At 37.0% G+C, this 19186-nt stretch overlaps 1 protein-coding gene and 1 non-coding gene across 4 annotated transcripts in view; both read left to right on the forward strand.

Moving 5' to 3' along the window:
- Positions 1 to 19186, forward strand: part of GMPS (guanine monophosphate synthase) — a 79120-nt gene that overhangs the window by 18111 nt on the left and 41823 nt on the right. For all 3 annotated transcript variants that reach the window (XM_040480568.1, XM_040480567.1, XM_040480569.1), the window contains exons 2-4: positions 6829 to 7010; positions 11043 to 11157; positions 18125 to 18222. In XM_040480568.1, the coding sequence (XP_040336502.1) occupies positions 6829 to 7010; positions 11043 to 11157; positions 18125 to 18222 (395 nt within the window). The remainder of the gene's footprint in view (positions 1 to 6828; positions 7011 to 11042; positions 11158 to 18124; positions 18223 to 19186) is intronic.
- LOC121034249 (U6 spliceosomal RNA) lies at positions 819 to 924 on the forward strand. Its single transcript, XR_005792333.1, has one exon. It is a non-coding gene; the product is annotated as a U6 spliceosomal RNA (small nuclear RNA).

Raw genomic sequence — 19186 nt, forward strand, 5'->3', positions numbered from 1 at the left:
TCATGACCTCAGCTGAGGTTGGATGCTTAACTGACTGAGCCACCCAGGTGCCCCCTAAAATGTCTTTTTTGAAGGACAACTACCTGAATAACTTTAGTACTGATGAAATCCAGTTTCCAAAATCATTTATGTGGTATAATACTACCTTTCTCAGATACCAGTGGAACATTATTTCATTCATGAAAGCAATATTTCTAAAGTAATAAAGCTTACTTCCTTTAAGTACCAAAATAATAAATAAAATGAAGGTAGTCTTCCAAAAATACGATGCATATTTAAAAAAACATTTTTTTCTTTTAATGTTTATTTATTTTTGAGACAGAGAGAGAGGGAGACACAGAATCTGAAACAGGCTCCAGGCTCCGAGCTGTCAGCACAGAGCCCGACACGGGGCTGAAACTCACAGATTGCGAGATCATGACCTAAGCCCAAATCGGAAGCTTAACCGACTGAGCCACCCAGGCACCCCAAAATACAATGCATATTTACCCACTTTCCTTCTGTAGTGCTGATTGTTTTGGGGTTTGAAAAGGCCTACATTTACATCCAGCTTTTGCCATTTTTTCCCTATGCAAGTGACATAGTATCTGAGTCTCATTCTTCCATCTGTAAAATAGAAACACATACCATTATGAATAAGAAAACATGTAAAGCACATGAAATACTAGGTGTGAAGTAAATGCTAGTTCCCTTTTATTAAAAAAAATCTTTTTATTGTAAAATAAAACATGGGCACAGAAAACTACACACAACAAATGTATAGTTGGATGAATTATAAATTGTGTGCTTTTTTATTCAAAATATTGAAAGTTTTTTTTCTTTAAAGTCCTATAGTTTTGTTAAGCATATGTGTTGGTACAGAGTGGATTAGCATGGCTCCTGTGCAAGGATGACATAAAAATATATGAGGTGTTCCATATTTTCCCACTTGCAATGATGTGGACGGAGCTAGAGAGTATTATGCTAACCAAAATAATCAGGAAAGACAAATACTGCATGTTTTCACTCATATATGGAATTTAAGGAATAAAACGACCAAAGAGGAAAAAAAAGAGGCAAACCGAGAGACAGACTCTTAACTACAGAGAACAAACAGATGGTTACCAGTGGGGAGGTAGGCGGGGGGATGGGTGAAATAGGTGATAGGGATTAAGGAGTGCATTTATGATAATAAGCACTGTGTATTGTATGGAAGTGTTGAATCACTATATTGTACACCTGAAGCGAATGTTACATGGTATGTTAACTGGAATTTAAATTAAAAAAGTATGTGTTGAGATTGGTCATTCTGGTTTCAAAGTCTAATTTTGAGTCGTGTTCTTTTATGCCTTGTATAATTTTCTTAATATTTTTTAGTTCATTTAGGGGTGCCTGGGTACCTCAGTTAAGCTTCCAACTTTGGTTCAGGTCATGATCTCATGGTTTGTGAGTTCGAGCCCGGCATCGGCCTTTCTGCTGTCAGGGCAGAGCCTGCCTCAGATCATCTGTCTGTCTGTCTCTCTCTTTCTGCCCCTCCCCCACTCATCTTTCTTTCTCTCTCAAAAGTTAACAAACATTTTTTAAAAATTAAAATGGTACTTTCCAGTTTTGATCTGTTTCTCTTTTCAGCTTGCTCTTGTAGGGATGTTGTTTTATTCCTTACTCTTTTTTACTTTTAGTAATTTTGTATGGGATTTGACTTGTGTAATTTCTGTTTCTCTTATATGAATTTAATTTTCCTGAGTTTTTAGATGGAATCTTGGTTCATAAAACTTTCGTAACTTTAGGGGCGCCTGGGTGGCTCAGTCGGTTAAGCGTCCGACTTCAGCTCAGGTCACGATCTCACGGTCCGTGAGTTCAAGCCCCGTGTCGGGCTCTGGACTGATGGCTCAGAGCCCGGAGCCTGCTTCCGATTCTGTGTCTTCCTCTCTCTCTGCCCCTACCCCGTTCATGCTCTGTCTCTCTCTGTCTCAAAAATAAATAAACGTTAAAAAAAAAATTAAAAAAAAAACTTTCGTAACTTTATAGGGCTCTTTCTTCTGTTAAAATTATGGCAGATTGTTTTCTCAGGATTCCTTGCTCTGATCCTCCCCGAGTGTAGTTTGGCCCTTCTATTTTCCTTCCTCCTTGTCCTTGTCCTGCTTAATTTTGATTCTGCTCCCAGCAGTTGCTCCTCATTTGTGAGCCTTGTCCTACAAGGGAGCCCTGGCCCATTAGTTTATAAGGTTCATGGGTATTAAATACCTTCCACCCGTTTAAGCCTTACCTTGGGTCTCCTACTACCCATGCACTATTGGATGGAGTTCTCACACCTCCCAGTGCAGCTGCTGTTCTTGAATTGGCCTGTGCTTTCTAACTAATACCTGTTGATTGTTTTTGGAATTGTCCTATTCTCAAGTTCTTCACTGAAGCTAGGTTGTTTCCCACATAAATGTTTAACACCAGAGTTTATGACTATTGTAGTTTGTTCCCACAAACTTGTATTTTGGGATTCTTGGGAGAATATCTTGTCATTTACTGTTTCGTTTTGCTATCTAGTTGTTCAGTGATATATGGGAATTCAGGAAGATACAAAAATGATACCATCTCTACCTTATGAGAATCTCTAGATTCTTTTGTCTTATTGTTAAATTAGGGTACTGATAGGTTTGTTTTTTTCCCTTAGTATTATTGATGTTTTGAAAAATGTCATCATGATAAGATAAAATGATAGACATCAGGTGAGTTGAGAGGGATGTTAACCTTTCAGGCTTTTGTATTTACTTAATAGATTTTACAAATAGGTATAATAAAGTTCTCTGTTGTGTAGTGTTGAATTTCATTTGTCTCTACTATTGATGTGACTGACAACTTCTTTTCTCATTAGGGTCCTTTTTCTAATCTGTTAAGTTTGGAAGTTTAATTATCAAACTTTACAAGTCTGTGTGAAGTAGTAATAAATAGAGTCAAGGTTTTGAGGGAAAGGAACTTTTGCTTTCATTACTGGTGATCTTTTTGCTTTTCCCTGAGCTGTTGAAGATTTTGTGCTGGATATAGGCACGTTGATAGCCGAGGTAGAAATGAGGCAAGGATTCAGTATTTCCTCAGTGACCTCTGATGTCATGTGATTAAACATTTTCAAAAGTTGATGAGGAAACAGTGTACATTTTTCTTTTAAATTAGTTGATTTAAAGAAGTACAGATAGTCCTCACTGTATAATAGTAAAACGACCATAAAAATGGTTGTGCAAACTAAATCATGCAAAGCAATTTTGATCAATGGGAAGATTACAGTGGTTTTATGACCTTTAAAATCTTTTGTCAAAACATTAATTTTACGTTAATTATAGAAGTATAGAGAAATAAAATACTGAAACTGCCCTTTAAAATAACTTAAAGCATTAGACACAGTGAGACTTATGTTTTCTTTGTAAAATACTGATTAAGAGTAGTTTAAATATTGCTTCTCTTTGCATCTTTTCTGTGCCTTGGTGGCTTTTGACATTTTATCCTTTACACTTTGAAATGTCATGAAGTATCTCCAAGAGTTTCTTTAATGTGAAGTATTTTCCTTGGGTCCCTTTCTCTGGTACATTGTCATCCTTTTCAACATAGTCACTTTCCTCATTGGTGGTGGTAAGTTTACCTTCACCAAGTTCTTCTGGCTGCACATCTAACCAAGAGGCACACAAACCACAGCAGTGTCAACAGCGTCATGGCCAGCAATTTCTTCCACAGCTTCATTTACACTGGATTCATATTTCACTTCTAGTGTCACTTTTCATTTCTTTGCTGCCCTTTTTTTTTTTTTTAAACATTTATTTATTTATTTTGAGGGGGGAGGAAGGACAGAGAGAGAAGGAGAGAAGAAAGAGAGAATCCAAAGCAGGCTCTGCACTGCCAGCATGGAGCCTGATGCAGGGCTTGAACCCATGAACTGTGAGGTCATGATCTGAGCTGAAACCAAAAATCGGACGCTTACCTGACTGGGCCACCCAGGTGCCCCTGCTGCACTTTCATCTTTATTAGTCAGTCCCCTCTTTGGATTTTCCATAGGAGTAAAATGTTATGTGGATTTATCACTGGGCAACAAGGAGGTAACACAGCTGTACTCTAGCTTTTTTGTTTTGCAGTGACCAGTTGCCAATAAACTTTGAAAGAAAGGACATATCAGTCACTCGTCATAATGTTTGTTATTTATGTGAAAATTTGTGGATTGAAGAGCTGGTAACGAAGTTTGTACTTTGTGTGATTACAGTTAATATATGGTAACTGAAATTTGAGCCATGTTGTGGCTCAGACTGGTGTTAGTTAACTGAACTTTGATACAAACAGTGGTGACTGAAATTTGTGCGTGTCAGAATCATGCAAAGCGAGAACTCTGCCTGCAGTGTAAAAAAACAGGTTAGTATTTGGATTTGGTAAAAAATTATGACCGTGATAAAGGGACTGAAATCTGAGAAATTTACACAATAACCAAGCGGTCATTCAAAAACACTTTCTATTCTTGACAAAATTAGGTAGAGAGGGGGAGAGAGGATCTGAAGTGGACTCTGTGCTGACAGCATGTGTTCCACTGCGGGGCTCAAACTCACAAACTGTGAGATCATGACCTCAGCCGAAGTTGGGTGCTGAGCCAACTGAACCACCCAGGCGCCCCAATTGAGATTAAGGAATTTTAGACAAATAATTAAAAAAAATTTTTTTTAATGTTTGTTTATATTTGAGAGAGGGAGAAGAGAGAGAGAGAGAGGGAAAGAGAGCGTGAGCGTGTGCAAGCATGAGTGGGGAGGGGCAGAGAGAGGCAGACTCACAGGACCTGAAGTGGGCTCTGTTCTGACGCAGTCAGTCCGTTTGGGGCTTGAACCCACAAAGGGTGAGATCATGACCTGAGCTGAAGTCCAGCGCTCAACCCACTGAGCCACCCAGGCGCCCCATTAAGACAAATGCCTTAAAGAGTAGTGTGTATGCACCTGTGTGTGTATAGTCTTAAGGGCAAAGATCTAAAAGGAAAAAGTTTTAGCATTTCTTTCACTCTAGTATATTCTGTAAACTTCTTCTTTCTGTGATCTGATTTTTCAACATTGTTCAGTATTCATATGATTAAAATATTCATTGTTTTGATCTGAATAATCCTTTCTGGCCTGTGGTTTGGTCCTTCTCGCAAATCCTTTGTAGATGGCTGTGATTGTTGCTTTTTTCATTACTGCAGCAGACGTGTTTGTGAAGTTGTGAGGTCTGCATTTATTTTTTCACATAAATGGAGAGGGAAGAGGGATGGAAAGGATTACAGAAGTGTCTGAAGGACTGGCTTATGCTTTTTTATGTGCACATTTTACAACTGGAGGGGGAAAACTCAGAAATGTTTATTATAAACCTTTAAAACGTACTGAAGAGTTACAAGGAAAGAAAAATTTTATTATTTTTAAAGTTTATTTTTAAGAGAGCATGCAGGGGAGGGGCAGAGAGAGAGGAAGAGAGAGAGAACCCCAAGCAGGCTCTGCACTTTGAGCAGGGTGTGTTGCGGGGCTCGATCTCATGAACCATGAGATCATGAGCTGAGTTGAAATCAGAAGTTGGACCCTTAACCGACTCAGCCACCCAGGCACCACAGGAAAGAAAAATTTTAAATCACTTGTAGCTCATTACTCAGATACAACCTCTGTTAATATTTTTTGTATAAATCTGTCTATATTATGTCTATACGTCCTTTTTCATACATGCACATACATTCTTTTACATGGTAAAATATTTTAAAATGGGATTATATATGCTTCCTACAAGTGGGTTTCCAGAGTACAAACACTTTTTAAAGTTTTTTCTTATGTTAATATACAAAAACAGAATAGAGAATAGACTAAAATGAACACTGTGTACTTATCTTAACTTCAGTGATTTCAGTGCATAGGCAGTCTTGTTTCATCCATACCCACCTACTCCTGCGTTATTTGAAGCCAGTTCCTGGTAACTATTTCAGCATATATAGTTAAAAATTTTACATTTTGCCAAATTGCTTTCAAGAAAAGCGTTATCAACATATACTTGACGTAAGATTAAAAAATTAAAAGAAATTTTAATGTTAAGGGTTAGATGCACATATATAGCATTTCCTCGGGTAATACAAAAATACTCTGATGAAGTGAGTTTGAGCATGCTGAACTCTGGCTGCAAACTTTCAGTTCCTCATCAGAAAATCCTTCATAGGAATGCTGTGACTGTTAGATAGGATGACCATATAATTATTTACTGTTCAAGCTAGGATGCTTTTGAGATTCAAAGGGGGCATTCTTAATAATAATGCCAGTGTAACAGGCATAAACCAGGACTGTATTTTGGCACAACTGTTGTAGGCCCACCCTATTAGATAATACACTTAATACTTTTATGCATAAAGTGATTATATCAGGTAGTCAATAAATGGTAGCTTTTATTAAAGTGTTTATGTATGCCCATGTATGGATATGTATAAGGATCTTCCATTTAAAATTTTTTTTAATGTTATATGAGAGAGAGAAAGAGTGAGAGTGTGTGTGTGTGTGTGTCTGTGTGTGTGAGCGCGGGGGAGAGGCAAAAGTGCAGGAAACAGAATCTGAAGCAGGCTCCAGGCTCTGAGCTGTCAGCGCAAAGCCCAATGTGGAGCTTGATTGAACTCAAGAACCGTGAGATGACCTGAGCCAAAGTTGGACATTTAACCGACTGAGCCACTCAGGCGACCTGAAAAATCTTCCCTTTGAAAGAAGTGCTTTGAATTGGCAACTCAAAGTCCTAAGTTTTTTGTTTCTGTGTGTTTTTGGAGCTGATAGTGACCACTATTTTTTAAAATAGCTCTACTTTTCATAATTAAGCAGACATTTGTCTTAATATTTGCAGCTGGAGAATGCTGGAGGAGACCTTAAGGATGGCTGCCACCACTATGAAGGAGCTGTTGTCATTCTGGATGCTGGTGCCCAGTATGGGAAAGTCATAGACCGAAGAGTACGAGAACTGTTCGTGCAGTCGGAAATCTTCCCCTTGGAAACACCAGCATTTGCTATAAAAGAGCAAGGATTCCGGTAGACTTTTCACTTATGTTTTCTAAGGAGATTGAGCTTAGATTGTAGGAGATTTTTATTAATTTGCTTGGACAGTGAATTTTTTAAATGACTATAAGACATGCAGTGGTTTTACAAGAAATTTTCCATGGTTCTGATTTAAAAAAAAGGAAATTTTATTTTTTGAAAAACCATATTCATAGTTTATTTTATTTTTACTTATTTTTAATGTTTATTTTTGAGAGAGAGAGAGAGACAGTGCATAGGAAGGGGAGGGACAGACAGAAGGGGACAGAGGATCTGAAGCTGGCTGTATGTTGACAGCAGAGAGCCTGATATGGGGCTCAGACTCACACACCATGAGATCATGACCTGATACAAAGTTGGATGTTACCGACTAAGCCACCTAGACACCCCAATTTGTTTTTTTGTTTGTTTGTTTTTCAATTAAAAAGATTGACTTAATTTTAATTGCACCATTACAAGAACCTTTCATTTGAATATTTTATATTTTATAGGATTTTGGGGTCATACTTGAATTTGGCTAATATGGTCATTCCCAGAGCATTTGATCAAAGGAATGTATACAGTGGCTAGAATACCTAAATGAGAAGAATTCTGTGTCCATTGAGTCTCTTTTGCTTCCTATCCCAAGAGATTAAGTTTCTAAAATATGAAGATTTCTCAAGTCTAATATAAGGTCTAATTCAACAGCTTACATGCTCATAACTAGTCAAAATGACAGCCAACTTCTATATAGTCTCTTCCTTTAACAATTTCTGGTTAATGCTATGCCTTTTCTCATGTAATTAATGTTTTTTCCTTACTAAGAGTGTTGCCAGAAGCAAGCAACTGCCATTTGTAACCTTGATAGGCTCTTAAACATTAATGCTATGTTTCCTCCAAATACAAGATGTTTAATTTTTCTTAAAAACATAATTTTTTTTTTTTTCGGGGCGCCTGGGTGGCTCAGTCGGTTAAGCGTCCGACTTCAGCCAGGTCACGATCTCACGGTCCGTGAGTTCGAGGCCCGCGTCAGGCTCTGGGCTGATGGCTCGGAGCCTGGAGCCTGTTTCCAATTCTGTGTCTCCCTCTCTCTCTGCCTCTCCCCCGTTCATGCTCTGTCTCTGTCTGTCCCATAAATAAATAAAAACGTTGAAAAAAAAATTAAAAAAAACACAAAAAACATAATTTTTTTCCATTAGAGAAATGTTCAACTTTTAAAGACTTCATAGACGTGTTTATCCTGTGAGTGTTGTTTCTGAAATAGAGTGAATTGGACATCAGAAAAGACAGGTTTAAATTTAACTGTGTACTAGTCTTAGAATACAGTTAAAAACAGTTCTGTCTTTTAAACTGTAGAATTTTTAGAGTAAGAAGAGACTCTTGAGTTTATCTAATGCTTGTCTCTGTTCGCCAGTGAGAACCAGTTTTAGGGAATCAAAAAATGGTGCGAGAATTCTGAATTCCTTCTGTCATATCTAAGCTCCTTCATTCCCCTCACCCAAACAAACAAACACTCTCCAGCAAACTAACCTAGGCTGAATATTTAAGAATAGGGTAGCCAAATACTTGGCAATAGAATGCTAACTGTTTTTCCTGCCCTCTCCCACCATCATAAACAATTGCTAGGTCTTGCTTGTGTCTAGAGGTTCTTTCTGTATAGGAGTATAGGAACTATAGCACTGTGGCTTTGATTACTATAATCCTTTCTTCTGAGAGATCTATTTGATCACCCTTTTTGTAAAATATTAGTATTATGACAGGAAAGACCTCTTAACCTTGTTTTCGGAAGTTTGACCTGCTTGTTACATAAAATTGGTATCTGGAATGCCTTATAGCTTATTGGGTTTTGTAATTGCAAGTTAGTTTCAAAATAATTGCAGAATAGAAATAGAAGACTCAGAATGAGTGATTAGCTCTTCTTGAGAGTTACTGAGATAAGAATTTTCATAATTGGCTTAAGTACTCCTTGAGTTTCATCCTTGACTAAGTCTATTACCTTTTCTTTTTAATAGTGTTAAGAATCTTACAGTCCTGGGGCACCTGGGTGGCTCTGTCAGTTAAGTGGCCAACTTTGGCTCATGAGTTTGAGCCCTGTGCTGGGCTCTGTGCTGACAGCTCAGAGCCTGGAGCCTGATTCGGATCCTGTGTCTCCCTGTCTCTCTGCCCCTCCCCCACTAACACACTGTCTCGCTTTCTCTCAAAAATAAACAAACATGAAAAAAAATTAAAATTAAAAAAAAAAAAGAATCTTACAGTCCTGAGTTGTTTAGCAGATTATTGAAGGATGCTGGGCAGTCCCATAGTGGTTATGTTTTATAAAACTAAGTGTAACATATTGCAGTTTTAGAGGTCTTGATTACTAAGTATATTTTATAGAATTCTAGCTTATGCATTAAAAAAAATTTTTTTTAACACTTAGTTTTGAGAGAGAGAGAGAGAGAATACAAGTAGGGAGGGGCAGAGAACAAGGGAGACACAGAATCTGAAGCAGACTCCAGGCTCTGAGCTGTCTGCATAGAGCCCAGTGCAGGACTCTGTGAGTTCATGACCAAACCGAAGTCGTACCGAACCAGGAGTTCATGACCTTAGCCGAAGACGGGTGCTTAACCGACTGAGTCACCCAAGTGCTCCTTTAGCAACTTACTATACAATTAAATCTTTACTGGAGGTGCAGATCTCTCTCTGATTCTGGTTATTTGTAGCCATGTGAGAGTGAAGGTCAGGTGCTGCCAGATTCCCCCCCTTCCTAAAAAAAACCCAGAAATACAGATTTTTATGTAAAATTTTCTTTTTTCTTTTTTTTTTTTTTTTTTAATGGCATAGCTGTTGTTCCCTATCGATTCTGGCCTTGCTGCTGTGCTCTCTTTGAAGTCTTTTTTTTTTTTTTTCAACGTTTATTTATTTTTGGGACAGAGAGGGACAGAGCATGAACGGGGGAGGAGCAGAGAGAGAGGGAGACACAGAATCGGAAACAGGCTCCAGGCTCTGAGCCATCAGCCCAGAGCCTGACGCGGGGCTCGAACTCACGGACCGCAAGATCGTGACCTGGCTGAAGTCGGACGCTTAACCGACTGCGCCACCCAGGCGCCCCATGTAAAATTTTCAATATTAAAATGTTCTAAATTTTTGGAGTGAATTCTGAAGGCCAAATTGGATCTGTCAGTGGCCAGGTGAGAAGCATAAGCCTCAGTTTGCAGCCTTTTTCATAATAACAGTTCGACTCCCAAGTTAACCTATAGAATGCTCTGTAAATTGTAATATAGTGAAGTTATCATATTGACCTGAGAGAATGCCATGTGGGCAAAAGTCATATGTTAGTTCCTTTTCTTGGGTCTTAGGTAAAACTGTTGGGAATGTTGGACAGGTTTTCAGCCAACATAGGTTATTATTCATATTCTGTCATCCTTTGATGTATCTTGCTTTGAGTCATCTAGGGTCTTTCTGTGATGTGCTTTACTCCTTGGGTCCCAGAAGATCTGTATTTTCTCTTTCTCCCTTTAGCATTTTCATTTACTTCCTTCATGAATGAAGAAGACAAAACAAATTCATGCTAAATTTTCACAGATACAAATATTAGTATTTATGTATTTGAAGTTCGTACTTATTAACAAGTGAATGTTGAAATGATAGATTTTAACACATTGCAGTAGAGTAAAAATGATTAAGCTGTGTAGGAGGCTGGATTTGCTATAATATACTGAAAACATAATATAATCCCTGAATCTTTATTGAGTCTCCCTCAGTGCTTCAAAGGAGAGAAAATATAGATAGACTTTGTATAACAGGGGGCGCCTGGGTGGCTCAGTTGGTTGAGTGTCTGACTTGATTTTGGCTCGGGTCGTGATCCCAGGGTTGTGGGATCGAGCCTGTCATCAGGCTCTGCACTGAACGTGGAGCCTACTTGAGATTCTCTTTCTCCCTCTGCCTCTCTTGTCCGCTCATGCACTTTCTCCCTCTCTCTCAAAAAAAAAAAAAAAAGAAAAGAAAAGAAAAGAAAAAAATCAGCTGTTAGAGATTCTTCACTGACTCTCTTCCTTAAATCTACAGTGCTATTATCATCTCTGGAGGCCCTAATTCTGTGTATGCAGAAGATGCTCCCTGGTTTGATCCAGCAATATTCACGATTGGCAAGCCTGTTCTTGGAATTTGCTATGGCATGCAGGTACATCAGTGAATTTGCCTTAAGAATTGACTTAATTGTATCCTGTTTGTGACTCTTACTGTATTAGTATTTTCTGTCTTTAGAGTATGTAGGATATTTAGTTGTATGAGCTAATTTGTGCATATTACGAGGGTTTACAAATTGCTACAATAGCATGGCAGAATTGACCTGAGTGGAAATCTCTTTTCAGAAGAAAACAGCTATATTACTGCATATAACATAACACTATCCATTAAAAAAATAAATAAACTTAGACATTCAGATTTACGTGTTACAGAAATAGCACACAGAGCTTCTATGTATTTTTACTCAATTCCCTTACTATTGACACTTTTAACCTTTGAGAGTAAGTTGCACACATGATGTCCTGTTACTTGTTGTATTTCCTAAGGGCTAGGGCTCTCTTCTGTGTAACCACAGTACAAATAATAAAATCCGTAAGTTAACATTGATTCACTTGTGCATCTAATCCACAGAGTGAATGTACATTGCACTGTTTGTCTCATTAATGTCCGTTATAAGTCCTGGATCCAAACCAGGACCATGTATATTTAGTTGTCATGTTTCTTATTATCAGACACCTTTACTTTGGAACCATTCCTCAGTCTTTTCCTTCTCTCTCATGACCTTGACAGATTAAAAAAAAAAAAAAAGGATATTCCAGTTCTTTGTAGATGATGCTTCAATTTTGGTTTATTTGCTGTTTCTGCATTGTTAGATTTAGGTTATTATTTATTTATTTTCTTTGGCAGGAGTACCATAGAAGTGACGCTGTGCTCTTCTCAGAGTATCTAACTAGGAGGCACCCGATCGACGTCTGTGTGTACCATGACAGACAATGTTAATTTTGATTATTTTGTTAAGATTGTGTCTGCCAAGTGTCTCCAGTGTGTTATTAATATACACCTTGGAATTGTATCAAAAACAAGAATAAATAGGGACTGAGGTCTAGACATAAGCTATTCTTTTATGAGTTAGGTGTTTAGAAATCTATTTTGGCTGCTTTGGTACTTCTTTGGTTACTTTATTTTTAGGTAGTATAGGTTTATTAGACTAGTAGAATGTGATTACTAAATAAGATGATGGGAAGATAATGAACCAGAACCTGCTAAAATCTCACTTAGCAAAGAATGATTTGTTTAATACGGTCTATTTACTGACGAGGTGGGAATAGAAATAAATTAAGAGAAGTTATCCTGGGGCACCTGGGTGGCTCAGTCGGTTGTGTCCAACTTCGGCTCAGGTCATGATATCATGGTTTGTGAGTTTGAGCTCCGCATCAGGCTCTGTGCTGACAGCTCGGAGCCTGGAGCTTGCTTTGGATTCTGTGTCTCCCTCTCTCTCTGCCCCTCCCCTGCTTGTGCTCTCTCAAAAATAAATAAATGTTAAAATTTTTTTTAAAGTTATCCCTAGTGGTTGTAAGCAACATGATTTTCTAATTGAGATAATTTTTAACAGTGTGTCTTACTTAACCATGTCATCTGAAAATTGAGTTAGCTGGGAAAAATTCCCTGAGTAATAATTATTAATTGATATGTTACAGTATTTTGACTTTTCTAGTGTCAGAAGCAAGCTACTTTTTTGTTAAACTCAGAATTCTCTGCTATGGTAAGAATAGCCAAATAAATATGATGACTAGATTCACTTGCTTGTGAATTGTCTTCATCTCTTCCCTTTTGCCCACCTTAAGCGGAAGGAAGGACAGGGTCGGAATACAAGTGGAATTAATCTAATTGTGAGAGTTAATCCATTGATTAACCAAATGGAATTGGTGTTAATTCAGATACTGCTTTTTACTTCCCCATGATACTCTGTTCCTCCCTAATTGATTATTGAGAACTGCCTATTAATTTTTGATTACTTGTATGCGTAGCTTAATAATTAAGACAACGTGTTCTTTCTCCCAATGACCGAGTTGTTTTAAGTTTTTGGATTGAAGATAATTTGAAATTTTAGTAAGTGGGCAAAACAGAGGGAGTCATTTTTTTTTTAAAACAATCTGAAACCTTTATGCTTTAATATGAATATTGTACAGAAGGAGGCTGTTTAAAAGGTAGAAAGTGAGCAGACCAGTATATTCTCTTTTAGCTATCTCTGGAGTATTCCGCAAAGTAAAAAAAATATAAATCAATGTTCACAAAATAAAAAAATATAAATCAGTGTGAATATATTCTAACTTGGATATAAATTAAAAAATAAATTATTAAAAAATGTGAATGTTTCATTATCTGTATGCTTGATGCAAGAGCAGAATTTTAGGAATCATCGGTCTGTTAAACAGCTTTACCAGATTTCATTTCTTGCTAATTGTTGTTAAAGTTTTCCACTTTGATTTAGAGGAAATACTGATCACTACAAATATGTGACATACAGAGTCCAAAGGCTATAATAGATATTTTCTTCTCTATGCAACAAACATTTTCTAGTAAAAGGCTCTTTTTCCCGTTAATGTTCTCTGAAATGTCAAGTGGTGATTATGAATTTCACTTGGTTAATAACTTATTTTTAGATTTTCTTATGTAATATTCTAATAAATGCATTTTCTTAGAAGAGCCTGCATGTTGATTTAGTTGATATTTGGATGACTCTTTTTTTTAAATATATCTTCGCTGTAGGATGTAATGTATTTACATCACTGATTTTCCATGCCAGAGTAGTCAGTATTAATCATACAGCACGACTTAAGTGTTTTTTAGTATATTGAGAGGTATTATAACATTCTGTAAGGAAGACTCTCATAGATACCTTTTTTCAGGACCCACTTACAGTGAAATACATGTGGAAAATGTTGCCTTAATTTAAGTGCTAGTGACTGTTTCTCCCTTATGCCAGTCCCTAATATAACTGTGAGGCCTAGTTTTTCTGTTATTCATTAGGGATCTTTATTGTAGCCAGAGCCAGGCCTGCTCAGGTTAAATGTGTACAACAATCTGCCTTTATGTCCTCTGAACTTACATAGTAGGACAGTGGAATAGGCTGATCTTGGTCTTTAGACAGAAATCGTCTTTCCATAAAATACTGGTATAGATAGCACATCTAGCTAATAAGCTGTCTATAAAGGACTGACTGATATTTCTTAATGGCTATTAGTTGGGTAAGTTTAGCACCAAAGGTCTCACTCTGGGATGTACTTTTGCCCCCAACAGCATTCTGAAATTTTAGTAATTTCACTATTTTATGTACCATCTTTTCCCATTCTTGAGACTCTCTTGTCAGAGACTTTCTAATTGCTTTCTGGTAATTCTTTGCTTTAGAAGAAAAAAGTTAGTCCTGCTCGTTGCTCCATTTATCTCTATTACTCTCCACTCAGCATAAGAAATAGAATATTAGTACAACTTTTGAAACTCTCTTTATACTTTTCTCCATTCATGTTTTTTCCTACCAGAGGCAGCACTTTTCCTGAATTTTATTATTCATTCTTTCTTTTCCTTACAGCTTTAGACATAAGCTTATATCCTTAAATAATGTTATTTAGGTTGCCCATTGATCTTTATATAAATGAAATTCTGCATGTTAATACATTTAATTGTAAGTTACTCATGTTCACTACTGAATTTTTTGTTTGAATGGCACAGATTAATTATACATTTCACTATTGGTATTGCTGGTCTTTTTCCAATTTTTTGCTATTACAGACAATACTGCCATGAATATTTTTGTACTTGTCTTTTGGCATTCTGCATACTCTAACTTTTCTCTAGGGCAGCCATGAACTGAAATGCTGAATCTCAGCTTTACTAGTAATATTTCCCTCCAATTTACATTCCTGCAGCAGTATGTGAAAATTCCTTGTGCTCTATATTCCTGCCAAGCCTTAACATTGTCAGATTTCTTGTTTTATTTGCCAATATGAAGAGGCATTAAATGAGATCACATTGTAGTCTTAATGTTCATTTTCCTTATTATTGTAAGATTTGTATGTTTATTTGCCAGTAGTGTCTGCTTTAGTATAGAAGCATGTTAATGATTTTTGCCCACTTTTCTATTACAGTGTCTTATTTTACCATGTTTGTATATGATGGATACTAAACATTAGCCAAATACATATAGCAGATACCTTCTAGATTGTGACTTGCCTCTTCACTGTTGTAATTTCACTTGGTTTCTGTTTTTATCCTTTTTTTCTTTCTCTTTCTTTCTTTCCTTTTTTTTTTGCATCCTGAGAAACATCTTTATTACAAGTGTTTGGTTTCTTTACACAGTCCATGAGGTTTTGTCAAATTACTTCTATTAAAAGGGAGTATCCTTCCCTTTCTCTCTCCCAAATCTAACCCTTGTTGTAAAACTGGCAGGACAAGAGCTGATCTGATTGGGGCAGTAGATCTGGAGTCCTGCATGAGTTTCTTTTGAGGCATTTATGACATTGGGGTTATGAGGAATCCATACTGAAAACCATTTCCTTAAGTCAGAATACTAAAACAAAAATTTAACAAGAAAACAAATTGTTTTATTATAGGTAAAGTTATCCCCCCTTCTCACAAACACAGGCTTAACTGATTGTCAGCTCTTTGCATTTTAACCTTAAGTAGTGTAGTCAGGAACGGCACCCCCCCCCCCCCAAGAAAAAAACCAAACAAACATGAAAGCCTTCTCAACAGGTAAGATAACTTCAAATTTTAGGGCAAGCCTTTGGCTTTGTAAAAGCATTTAATTTAGGTTTTGTGAACTTTTAATTTGTGTTGAGTTTGAACAGCTTTAGTTTTCTTGATCATTCAGCTGTCTTTTAATTAAGAACGGCAAATTAAAGGAGGTAGACGTGCACAAGGTTCACTGAGTATATGAAAGACAGCATTTTTCATTCAGCAAATTTTAATGACTGCTTTGGGCCACATGCTTTGGTAGGCCTCTGGGACTGTGAAGAAATCTGAAGACGTGGGGGAGAACACATGGTCTCATTGTTTTGGCAGTTACACTTGTTTGGCTGGAGTAGAGAAGTGGGGGTGGGGAAGAGAGGTGATACTAGACAGGGGCCATGTAATGAAAGCTTTTTGTGTAATATAAGCGACTTGGACTTTATCCTATAGACAGAGGGTCAGCAAACTGTGGCCTGCCTCCACATCTGGCCCATTGCCTCTTTTTGTATGACCTGCAAGCTAAGAATAGTTTCTGTGTTTTTATTTATTTTTTTACTTTTATTTATGTGTTTATTTTAGCACGAGCCAGAGAGAGGGGCAGAATGAGAGAAGGAGAGCCTTAAGCAGGCTCCATGCTCAGCACAGAGCCCCAACCCCAGGGCCTATCTCATGACCCTGGGATCATGACCTGAGCTGAAATCAAGAGTTGGTTGCTCAGTCAACTGAGCCACCCTGGTGCCCCAGTTTTTATGGTTTCAAATACTTGGAATAATTTTTTTTAAACTGTGTGTGTTTTTTTTTTAATGTTTATTTATTTTGGGTGTGAGGGACAGAGAGAGAGTGGGAGAGAGAATCCCAAGCAGTCTCCATACTGTCAGCACAGAGCCCTACTTTCAGCTGTATCTCATGAACTGTGAGGTCATGACCTGAGCCAAAACTAAGAGTTGGATGCTTAACCGACTCAGCCACCCAGGTGTCCTGAAATAAAATTTTTTTTAGAGAATTACATTTTGTGATGTGAAAATTAAGTGAAGTTCAAATATCAGTGTCCATAAATAAAGTTTTATTGGAACATAGCCCTATCCATTTCTTTAAGTGTTGTCTGTGGACAATACTTGTCTGTAGCTTTCATGCTATGGCAAGAATTGCATGGTTGCTTCAGAGGCAGTAGGGCCTGCAAAGACCAAAATACCTACTCTTTACAGGAAAAGTTTACCAACCCTGCTGTAGATGGTAGAGAGCCATTGAAGAAATTAATCATGGACTAACACAATCATATTTATATTTTAGTAGCTGACATTGGTAGATCTCTAGAATATAGACTGGTTAGACTGTAGCAATGTTTCCTAAACTGTGTGGTAGTTAATGTACTGCAGAAAGTGTTTAATACCTGGGTTTTTAGTTAGGGAAATTTGGGCTAAATGGGTTAACAAGTTTTGTTTTGTTTTTTTCTCTCTTTTGGGCTTAACCCAAACCTTTATTGCAGGAAGTTTTATTTTGAATGTCTTCAGAGGAGAATGTAGAGGGCAGCATTTGCTGATGATTTTGAGGAATATTCCACTGTGCATTGTAAGAATGGACATTTATTTAGCCCTCTGCCTGCTTTTTTGTTGGGAGCTGGGTCAACCTGTAACCTGCATGGGTATGGCAGGTATCTTATGACACCTGTTGTGGAACAGACAAACCCAGATGAGTTGTAGTGGTTACCTCAATCAGAAATAATGATTGTAAAAATCTTTTGTGTATTTTTTTTGGTGTTGGGGAGGAGGTTGGGCAAATGTGAATGATAAATTAGAAGATTGATTGACACAAGGAGGGGCAGAATGAAGAGACTGTTTGAAATAAGAGTCTGTAGGCGTATGGGATTTGTACAAATGTATTTAATTGAAAGAGCAGATATTCTTGCTTACGCTGTGTCCACACCATAGCCTTCTGCAGGCTTTCAGACTGTTCCTTTGGGGCCAAAGATTAAATCGCTTGGAGAAATTTATACCTGTCTAGTTTTAATACCACAGCTCTTCTATCATCTGCTCTTTTTCTAAGTTCAGAGTACCTTTTAAAATGCTTTTAAATTAAACTCAGATGTAAGTATTAAACCTCCATTTTTAACAGATGAATTAAAGTACACTAAATGGAAAATCTGCCAGTATTTAATAGAAATTAACCTCAGGTCAGATATCTAATCTAGTTTTGTTTTATAACTATTCTTCTTAATAACTGTAATTTTATATGATAATACCAAGTTATCTATATTTATCTAAGTCTTTGATTTTTGGGGCGCAAACATAGCAGATATTCTGAAAATAAGAAATATAAATTACTAAATTAGCATAATAAAATGGGTAATTTTCTTTTGACTGACATTAATGTCAATTTATTCTTTTTTTGAACAGATGATGAATAAGGTATTTGGAGGTACTGTGCACAAAAAAAGTGTTAGAGAAGATGGAGTCTTCAGTATTAGTGTGGACAACACATGCTCATTGTTCAGGTATTATAAATATTTTTAGATGAATAAGAACGGTTAGTAGAGTACCTGATTTAAAGTTGGGATTGTTACTCTTCAAAATTAGAGAATCTGTAATATAATGTAATTAAGGCCATCCTAGTGGCCATCGGTGTAATTGTCATATTTGTTTTCCATTTGAGTGTCAGGATGGCAGAGAGTGGTGATTAGGAATAGTGAAAGCCCTTATGACCTAATTTAAAAACACTTGTGCAGTCTTGGATTCCTGTTTGGAGTTGTGGACTGGGATGCTAACATTTATGGCTTTTCTTTTTTACTCTTTGGGGTACGATTTTAAACATTCGTGTGCCAGGTGTGGCAAATCGATAATGTTTTAAACTATCTTGCATCTGCCACGTGTGTTTGTATATCTCTTCCTTCATGTTTTTTGCTGGGTACTTAGCAAACAGCCAAATTGTTGGACTCATTACTAAATATGTGTTATGTTTCCCTCCTCACTTTCTCTATGTTGAGCGTAACTGTACCTAGTGTACTATCTTTTAATATAGTGAATGTATTAATTGATTTTGTTGCTAGGTGATAATAGATAAGGTGCTATAGGTCTAATCTATTTGAAGATAGGTGAATGAGCTATTCATAGCTTCCTAGAATCATTTATCTTCTGCTTGACTTAAAAAAAAATGCTGTTTTCATTCAGTTTTCTAAAGAACCATAAACTTTCCTTTTTTGGGTTTTTCCGTGTTTTGGGTAAAGCTCATTTTGGTGGACTATTAATAGTCTTACTTACTTTCTTGATTTTTTAAGTAATCTCTACACCCAATGTGGGCTTCAAACTCATGACCCCAAAATCAAGAATTACATGCTCCAAAGACTGAGCCAGCCAAGGGCCCCCCTCACTTAATTCATTTTGACTTAAGTTTCATTTTTATTTCTTTTTCTTTTCTTTTCTTTTCTTTTCTTTTCTTTTCTTTTCTTTTCTTTTCTTTTC

The sequence above is a fragment of the Herpailurus yagouaroundi genome, unplaced genomic scaffold (genome assembly GCF_014898765.1).
Source record: "Herpailurus yagouaroundi ecotype Mexico unplaced genomic scaffold, PumYag 159, whole genome shotgun sequence".
NCBI classification, from domain to species: Eukaryota; Metazoa; Chordata; class Mammalia; order Carnivora; family Felidae; genus Herpailurus; species Herpailurus yagouaroundi.